This window comes from Sinocyclocheilus rhinocerous, unplaced genomic scaffold (genome assembly GCF_001515625.1).
Source record: "Sinocyclocheilus rhinocerous isolate Xijiao unplaced genomic scaffold, SAMN03320098_v1.1 scaffold627, whole genome shotgun sequence".
In the NCBI taxonomy this organism is placed as follows: domain Eukaryota; kingdom Metazoa; phylum Chordata; class Actinopteri; order Cypriniformes; family Cyprinidae; genus Sinocyclocheilus; species Sinocyclocheilus rhinocerous.
The window spans coordinates 181,815-192,180 of record NW_015649569.1 but is presented as its reverse complement, the minus strand read 5'-3'; the positions used below and the strand labels follow the sequence as shown (position 1 = coordinate 192,180).

General features: G+C 38.1%; 1 protein-coding gene across 3 annotated transcripts in view; it reads left to right on the top strand.

Moving 5' to 3' along the window:
- Positions 1-1,919, top strand: part of LOC107710703 (protein FAM104A-like) — a 4,831-nt gene extending 2,912 nt beyond the window's left edge. For all 3 annotated transcript variants that reach the window (XM_016515539.1, XM_016515537.1, XM_016515538.1), the window contains exon 4: positions 957-1,919. In XM_016515539.1, coding sequence (XP_016371025.1) covers positions 957-1,202 — 246 coding nt within the window. In that variant the 3' untranslated portion in view covers positions 1,203-1,919. The remainder of the gene's footprint in view (positions 1-956) is intronic.
- Positions 1,920-10,366: the final 8,447 nt, after the last annotated feature.

Sequence of the window (10,366 nt, the reverse complement as noted above, 5' to 3'; positions counted from 1 at the left end):
TCTCTCTCTCTCTCTCTCTCTCTCTCTCTCATAACTTAGTTATTAGCTGCATTATAGTCTGCTATCAGCGGCTCAATCCTCCGTTACTAGGTCTAAAATTATGTTTTGGAATTAGCAACGGAGGTGTTGGATGAGATGCGGAAGAAATAATCCAACTCTCAATAGCGTTTTAAGTAGAAAATCTAGACAAATGCCTTGAAATATATAATCTGGTCGATGTCTTGAGGTGTGGTAACCGTAGTATAAGCAGAATAATTGACTCCGGACCATTGAATTATTCGAAAAATAATGCCGTTACACCTCGGGTGTGCATTATTTTTTTTAATAATTCAACAGCCCATCGTCAATTATTCCTTACATATTTTTTTTTTTTTACTTTAAATTTGTAATTTATTTGAAATAATAACCTCTCAGGGGTGCTTCAAGTAAATATTTTACTTATAAAGGGTTCGGCTGACAGAACATTTTCTGAAAGATCTCAATGTTACAAAGATACGACTGAAGTTTATTTTTAACAAGATCACCGATCATTTCAGTCTGATCTAAATAGTTTGAGTTACACATTTCTTCGCAGGTGTTTTATGAATCTTTTCTGAATTGTACAAAGGGACTTTTTTGACAGCTCCAGGGCTTTTGTAAAAAAACTACATTTTTTGAATCCCCACTCACTGATAATCTTGATCATGTAAGTTTTCTAACTTTTTTTTCCCACCACAGCCCATTTTCTCTGTTTTCTCTAGTTGTGTTTCTATTGTATAGCAGGACACTTTTATTAAAACCCCATCTGGTCAGCAGTGAGTTGCGGTTAAGATTGATAGTGACACCGGACACATCTGGACTTGCATGCATATCATAGCTTTAACAAATATTTGAAATGTTCATGTTCTGCTTCCGTTTCCGCTGCGTCGCTAATGTGAGGATCGACGTTGCTAACGCAATCTTACGGTTCTCTGCAGTCTTCCAGTAGCGAGAGCAGTTGGATCAGCAGTCCGGATCACGCCGCAGGGAGCAGCAGCAGTAGCCATTGTGGAGTGGATGTTATCGGGCCCCACGGCGGACCCGGCCCCGGCCCCTGCAGTCCCCGTAGTGCCTCTAAGCAGTCGGACCCCACGGACCTGCTGTCCTACCAGCACATCAACCGTGTCCTGAGGGAAGCCCATTTCCACAGCTTACAGAGCCGAGCTCAGTCCAAGCACAGGTGACTTTCAGGGACAGATTAACCCCATAGCGGACCCCTAGAAGACAGGGTAAAACTTCTTCATCTCCATCCTCATTCAAACCTGCTCCTACTTTCTAGATCTCTCTGCTATAGCTCATTTTATGTTGATATTTTATTGGATGGAAAACATGCCCTGGTACTGTAAGCTCTTTGACTAACTAGAGCACAAAAGTGTTCATTGTAAGCAATAACGGCTTGATTATGATGCAAACTTTTGTGACTTTCACACTGTGTACTTTTCTTCTGAAAACAGCTGTATTGAGAATTAAGATGCAGTTTAGTGGGGATTTGCACTTGGGAATTTATGTTGATCAGATATTGATGTGGACCATATAGCAATGCAGCTGAGCACATTTAGATGGGAGGCATAAACATGCACCTCTGATTAGTGAACTCCATTGCAGTGCTGTAACAAATGCATAAAGAAGCCAGTCGATTTAATATCAAAGACTGCACTGATGGGCAGATCTGGGGAATTTCTTTATAATCTTGAAACAGTGGCTCAGAGGTTCTGCCGGATCTCTTGCCTCCCAACCATCACTGAAGCTGGTTGCTCATCCAGGCATCAGGCCTTCGAGACCCTGCGGAGGATTTCTTGTGTGCTATTCAAATACTGCATTTTAAAGATTGTTGTTTATTTTACTATACCTTTTTGTAATGAAAGATGTACATTACATTTTACATTCAGATCATCTACATTTCTAAATAAAGATGGATGTTCTTAAGCAAACCTGTGTGCTTAACTTGTGTGATCTGTAGAATAAAATCCTGTGAAATTCTGTAGTTGTAAAAGCTATACGTCCATGTTGTCAAAAGAAAAAAAGTCTTTAATTACCAAATTCTCAATTAAATGCTACACTGCCAATAATCCTGAACTGAGATCTACCATTTAGAGAAGTCACCGTTACCTTCTTCAGGAACGAGTCCTAAAACCTAAAAAGTTTAGTTAGCATTTTTGCACTTAACAGTTCCATCATCCTGAAGTCAGTTGTTTTTTGAATGGGTTTCTGGTTAAACGCCTGAAATAAGGTCTGTGGTTAACACAAGTATTATTCTACAATATAAAATACATCCGTATTAGCCTTGTGATATATTTTTTTTCTTGTTCTGAAAAAGACAGTCGTTAACAAGTCTCTAAATGGGTTAAATGTCATCACACCGAACAGGAAAGTTCATCTACTCAGTCCAGAAATATCCTATTGGCTTTTTGTCGAGGTAAACCAAAATGATGCTAACTTCTGGATTAGCCTACAAAATACATCATCACTGGAGTGCTCTATTTCGCTCCACAGTGAAAGTCCACTAGCTTAAGCATTGAGAATTACTTAACTGAGTCTCCTGTACTCATCTTAAATTTGTGACCCTGGAGCACAAAACCAGTCTTAAGTCGCTGGGGTATATTTGTAGCAATAGCCAAAAAAACATTGTATGGGTCAAAATTATCGATTTTTCTTTTATGCCAAAACTTAATAGGATATTAAGTAAAGATCATGTCCCATGAAGATATTTTTTAAATTTCCTACCATAAATATATCAAAACTTCATTTTTGATTAGTAATATGCATTGCTAAGAACTTCATTTAGACAACTTTAAAGGCAATTTTCTCAATATTTTGATTTTTTTGCACCCTCAGATTCCAGATTTTCAAATAGTTGTATCTCTGCCAAAGATTGTCCTATATCCTAACAAACTATACATCAATGGAAAGCTTATTTATTATTATCGATTTTTCTTTTATGCCAAAACTTAATAGGATATTAAGTAAAGATCATGTCCCATGAAGATATTTTTTAAATTTCCTACCATAAATATATCAAAACTTCATTTTTGATTAGTAATATGCATTGCTAAGAACTTCATTTAGACAACTTTAAAGGCAATTTTCTCAATATTTTGATTTTTTTGCACCCTCAGATTCCAGATTTTCAAATAGTTGTATCTCTGCCAAAGATTGTCCTATATCCTAACAAACCATACATCAATGGAAAGCTTATTTATTCAGCTTCCAGATGAATTATAAATCTCAATTTCTAAAAATTGACCCTTATGACTGGTTTTGTGGTCCAGGGTCATATTGCTTATTGTACTACAATCCCAGAATATATGGTTTTATAATCTATGTCTTATAGTTTTGCATTGTACTGTCATTTCTGATTTGATTGCCACTTGCAATGCTTCATTTTCATATTTACTTATGAAAAAAAACTCAAGTACAGAGTCTTGTATCTTTGTCTTTAAGTCTGATTTTCAAATAGTTTTTTTTAAATATATGAAATCTGGAAAAGTGGGCAGTCACTGTTGCACCCTGTTATACGCGGCTGCACTGCTGCATTCTCTTACTATATATTCCTGCGTGTAATAAATGACAGAGGCAAGGGGGAAAAAAATTCTTCCTTTTTCTGGATGTGTCGTGAATTACAGCTCAGTGCCATTAATGAGAGATGACCTGTGCTTCAAGGAGTTGTAGGAAAAGGTCACTTTAATTAGAGCACTACATGTCCTTGTCACATTGCACTGCATAACAGATTACATATATTAATTTGTCTCTGGTAAGCACGGCTCCCCGTCTCTGCGTCCTCATTAGAGCTCCTGCAGAAAGCACAGGCCTTCCTTCACTGCACGAGCATGATAGATGTCTCCAATACATCAATGGAAAGCTTATTTATTCAGCTTCCAGATGAATTATAAATCTCAATTTCTAAAAATTGACCCTTATGACTGGTTTTGTGGTCCAGGGTCATATTGCTTATTGTACTACAATCCCAGAATATATGGTTTTATAATCTATGTCTTATAGTTTTGCATTGTACTGTCATTTCTGATTTGATTGCCACTTGCAATGCTTCATTTTCATACTTACTTATGAAAAAAAACTCAAGTACAGAGTCTTGTATCTTTGTCTTTAAGTCTGATTTTCAAATAGTTTTTTTTTAATATATGAAATCTGGAAAAGTGGGCAGTCACTGTTGCACCCTGTTATACGCGGCTGCACTGCTGCATTCTCTTACTATATATTCCTGCGTGTAATAAATGACAGAGGCAAGGGGGAAAAAAATTCTTCCTTTTTCTGGATGTGTCGTGAATTACAGCTCAGTGCCATTAATGAGAGATGACCTGTGCTTCAAGGAGTTGTAGGAAAAGGTCACTTTAATTAGAGCACTACATGTCCTTGTCACATTGCACTGCATAACAGATTACATATATTAATTTGTCTCTGGTAAGCACGGCTCCCCGTCTCTGCGTCCTCATTAGAGCTCCTGCAGAAAGCACAGGCCTTCCTTCACTGCACGAGCATGATAGATGTCTCCAAAATGACCCTGGATCAGTTTATCAGTCCTCTGAAGAATAAGAAGCACAGCCTTGATTTGGAATATATTTTTTAAATATTGATATTCAATACCGACTGACTAGATGTTTGCCAAAAATGTTAGTATTGTTAGTACAGCCTCAAAGCCATGGGTGTATCTACAGTAGGTTGTTGCTGCAGTGTTCTAAACATTTATGCTATATGTTTGCTAGGGTATTTTATGTAGATGCTTAATAGCCCATCTCAAAGTCTCTAGCAATGATTCAAGTCTATGGGATGTTTTAAAGAGTTTAGTGAACAAACCAAACGAATCTTTTTCATAATGTCATTGCAAGTCATAGTTTCTCTTCAAAATAGAGATTGTTCTTTACAGAGCTTCTGTATCACCCAGATAAACTGGCTAAACCCACACTGTAAAAAATGTTGATTTTGTAATTGTGATTGCAATTTTAATGGTAAAAGACTGTTAATGTCACTCTTTCATGTGTGCATGCATTTTGTTTGACATTAGTAGCACCTATATACACCTGGCTTGACATAGCTGCACGTTCTCATCCTGGCTCAGCAAACGTGCAACGGACTAAGCCAGGATGCGCTGATTAAACTAGGTCAAGCCGCGCCTTTTCTGTTATCCTGGCTTTCTTAAGTCTACTTTTGAGCAATGCCCCTCTGGTTGAGCTGCACTAGAGAAGGCAACGAGCAGTGTTGGGGAGTAACTAGTTACATGTAACGGCGTTACGTAATTTAATTACAAAATAAATGTAACTGTAATCAGTTACAGTTACTAAGAAAAAATGTGTGGCAACGAGTGTTATCACTATGTCGGAGACACGCTAGCTTTCCCAAGGCAGACGAACTTAGAGTGGTTAAAATCATCAGGGTTTAAATCGCGCTCAAATTGAATTGATTTTGACATCGACGCGTTTCAGTAAGGTGGGGCATAGAGGAGAAACAATAATGTACAGTATGTGGAAAATAATGTGTTTTTTTAACCTTAAACCGCATAAATACATTTCATTACACCAAATACACAAAATAATGTTCTTTTTAGCAGCATCATATGACCCCTTTAAATCAAGTGTTTACTTCCAAGCCCTTCTAAAAGCATCACAATAGATACCAGCAGATGGCAGCAGCGTTCTTAAAATGCATTGTGAAAGTTAAATTCTGGCATTTCAAGTCAAAAGCTGTTTTAAAAACAGCTACTTTATTTGTAATATTAAACAAATGACAAAAAAGCATTAATGATGAACACATTAACTACAAGGACTAATACCACGTTGACCCTCACGTGTTTTGTGGTAAAGTGTGTAGCGCAGCGAGGAAGGAGAGAGTTAAATCAGCTGTCCTTGTTCTGGTGTCTGGTGCACATACGTTGTTTTATTTTTACCATCCACCATTAAAATCTGGGTTACACTCGAGGCCTTTTGGTCCTTGTCCCGCTCCTGAAATGAGAGGCTGCAACCAGAATATACGACTATAGTAGTTTATAAGGCCTGCATGCATATTTAGCAGGGCCAACAAAATCCTCACAGTTTCAAGTCAACATGAAATCAACATGTGATGTACTTCCTTAATAAACATGTCTGCTCTTACAGTGAATGCTGCATCAGTGCATGTTATTTCAAAGACAACACCTCTGAAGCAACTTTCAGTTTTTGCTGATGTCACAAATCCCTGATACTTTTCCAGTCCTCCCATTCAGTCACATATAGACAGCTGGTTAGAAAATAGATTTCATAGAATTCATGCTCCATACGCAGAGCACATTTAAAAGTTTAGCTCTAGTAAAAAGACCCTTACTTCTCAGTTCATGGTATAGGCCAGTATGTGAAACTGGATTCTCACAGCTCTGAAAGGACGGTGAGTGAGTCCCAGACTGACTGTCCACACACAGCTTTGGTACTTTTCTTCACTCCTTGCCAGAGCGGGCTGTTTAGGTAGCTGTTGGATGGCTCGGGCCTGGTGTGAAACTGGCACAAGAGCTGCTGGTCTTCAATCGTGAGCCAATACTAACATCTGCTACATCAGTGGAAAAAAGCTCTTCACGGCCTCCTCCATCCCCAGCTAATGACTGGCCACTCCTGCCATTAAAGCCGTATTACCTTCGTAGGACTCCATACAGAGAAGAGAGGAATACCCTGGAAAACCACAGGGGAGAGAGGTGCAAATGCAGTCTACTGTTAGATGGACACATTAATGGCTGGATGTTCTGATTGGGATAACTATATCCCCATATCTAATGAACACTTCTGGGAGCTGTTCAGGGCTTCTCATAGAAATCAAATGCATACCTTACATCAGCTAGATGGAGGTTATATTAACTCTCCACAGGATAGTGTTGAAACACATTAGACATACAAATTCACCCATAGATATTTTTCATGGGTGAACTAACCCATAGGTATAAAGGATATTTTTCAATTATTGACACACATACATAGAGCGCATCAAATATTGGAAACACCGAATAACCTCACATTTCAAATGCGTGATGTGCAAAATCCAATGCAGTTCTAACGTGTGACGAATGCACATTTAAGCATCTCTGTGTTTATAATATTTGATGCTCTCCATTTTTGTGAATTGATCATAAAAAGATAAGAGATAACGTGATAGTCAACTATCACAAAAAATATGTAGCTTTCGTATTTTACAGTATTAAATAAGGTTGAGTGCAATTCTAAGTCTCTGAAAGCCTCTTTTTAGTATCCTCCTTTTCATCTCATAACGTCTTTTACAACATTCTCCAAAAACAACCCTCAAACCCCCTGTTGTTGAAAGGCAGGGTCATCCGTCTCACGGGGTCTCACGGATAGTGAACACTTTGGGGAGACCGAAAGAAGAGCGGGTACTGAACAAGGCCAAGCTGTTAGACTGTCTCAATGTCTCCTCTGTAGTTACGTTAAATAAAGCAAATACTGAATAGACTTTCTCTGTATAGCTGCCACACTGTGCCTGTCTGACGGTCTGCAATTTCACACAGTGTGTTGCAGAGACAATGTGTATTAGACTGTTCTGTTTGCTATACATGAAACCCTGGTCCAGCAAAACTGTCTAAACGAAAGAGTTCAACATTTTGAAAACTATTTCTTTAGGAGTGCCATCATGCTGAGAAACCTAAATTAGTTTCATGTTAGTGGAAGGACAAAAGCAATGGCAGCCTGATTTCCTGACTGGGCTTTGAGTGATGGGCTTGCTGAAGTGACTTGTGTGCTGTACTTCTCTAGAAACACGTGCTTGTTTTTACATGTCTGTTGTTTGTTTTGGCTGACTTACAGGGTTGTGAGGTGCGCTGATGGTGGTGGGCCAGCTTTTTTCTTTTGCTACTGTTTCAGATAGATATAGGTGTAAGTACTTAAACAATGTGGTATAAACAATGTAAAACAATGTCTAAAGACATCCAGACTTTAGTCACATACGGCATGTGTTCACGATCCATCTTGACTGTAAGGTCTGTTAGCATGTAATGTTAGCAAGTTAGCATAACACTAAGAAAAGTCCATAAAAATAGGGCCCTACTGAGTTAATAAGAAGGACTTTTCCAAACAGTACTAATCTCATGTTTTGCCTGAATGTTGAATTATGCATTGCATTGTGTTGTGTTTTGTGTTAGGGTTGAAGGAAATGTCTGTAAACGTAAGTGCTGGTAACACTACACTTTTCATTCCATTGACTTCCATTCATATGCAGGAGAATGCAGGAGACCAGAAATGCAGGCTCACGTGAATTTTGCTTACGTTTCAAAGTTCAAATTTGGTGAACTCCGACCTGTGAATTCATATCACGTGAAGACATGAGCAATAGAAGACTGATAAAAGTTTTTTTTTACATTTTAGATGTGTTATATGTTGAATTGTATATATTTTATACAAAAGACACCATAGAGTGTGATGTCTTATTATTATTGTGATGTCTTATTATTTTGCAATGTCCATAAACTCCTAATTTGCTGCTTATTAATAGTTAGTAAGGCAGTTGTTAAGTTTAGGTATTGGGTAGGATTAGGGATGTAGAATATGGTCATGCAGAGTATGTGCTTTATAAGCACTAATAAACAGCCAATATGTTAATAATAGGCATGCTAATAAGCAACTAGTTAATAGTGACAATTGGTCCCTATACTAAAGTGTTGGAATTGGAGAGTAAAGTCAGAGAATTTATTCATTTAGTTTTTGACCCCTTTTACATTCTCAGTTAGCGAGTGTGACAAATCTCTGACAAAAGACAGATTTTAGCCAGTAGGTGTGATGTCCCTGACCAAAATCGACTTTGAGTTCCCTAGTAAGACGTCGCCTGAGTATGCAAAGCGGACCAGATTTTGTCATTAGTTAAAAGACTTTTTCATTTGTAAGTTGCTTTGGATGAACGTATCTGCTCAGTGAATTTAAATGTAAACAAAGCCATCTAGTAAACCATGTATGTTCCATACACTGATCTGAAGAACCTAGAAATGTAACACCAAGAACATTTCCATCTCTAAAGAACCATTGAGCAACTCAAGATCTCTATTCAGCCAAAAGAGTTTCTTGACAAGACAGTTGTTTGCTGAACTTAAGGTGCTGTAAGGAACCATTCAAATGTTAAGAGCATTTCAGTAGTTTCACACAGATCTGTAAAGACCCACATAAACTGTCTCATGTTCAGATGCAGGGCAGATCTGGCATGTCCCATCTGTGTAGTAACCATGTGCTCATTCCTGTGCTGCACACTGGCGGCAGACAAGGTGCAATTTGTTCCATTTGGACTATAAATGTCAGGAAGAGATATACCCCCACTTAAATAGCAGCCCATAATCTCCTCCACTCCCCATATTATCCTAATTGAACCCATGGGCTGCCAACCACATCAATAGCTGAGCTCATCTCCAAATTAATAAAACATAGGCCCCCAAAGCATGGCCACATTACAGCTGAAGGCACATGGATACAGGGGCAGAGAATGGGCATTAATCAGAACACAAAATCTGGGACCATGCAGCAAAAAATTATTTTGGTTTGTAATATATTTAGATTCTTCCAAAAAGAAGTCTGTGAGCAGGTTTTGTAGTTGTTTATTAGCAATGTTGGGGTAGCGCATTACAAGTAACCTGAGTTATGTAATCAGATAACTAGTAAATTAATGCATTACTTTTAAAGTGCCCCTATTATGGATTTTTAAAAATTGCCTTTCATGCAGTGTGTAACACAGCTCTAAGTGAGTGAAAACATCCTGCAAAGTTTTAAATCTGAAAGTGCACCGTGTATAAAGTTATTGTCTCTCAAAAGAAAGAGTCGACTCTGAATCATTGAAACGAGTCGTTTTTAAAACGAATCCCATGCCGTTTCATGTTGACGTCAACATCAAATATTAGCATATTGCCTGCCCACTTGTTGGTCTTTTCGAGTTGGTCTGAATGAAAATGCAAATTCGTTCTTTGCCACTAGGTGCCACTTTTGGAGCGGTAAAAATACCGGTTTCCCCGGTAACGCTGTACACAAAGCAGCACTGTGCTTACAAACACTGCTTTATCAGGCATTACAGGCTCATGATGAAATGAAAATGAGACCAATCACGCAGATTAGCGTCACGCAAAGGAGGGGTTTGCAAAAATTAATCGTTGAGAGAAGCGTTTGGGAGTCGTTGAGCAAGTAATGTAAAAATAAATGCATATTATAAGACAATGAAAGTGTTTTTTGACCTTGCATGCATGTCAACCTGTTGTTGGGGACTCCCAAAACCAAAATATGAACCCTTAATTACCCATAATATGGGCACTTTAAATGTACAACAAAATATCTGAGTTATGTTTTCAAATAAGTTACTTTGTTTTCCCATTTATTTACTGAAACCTCTCCTG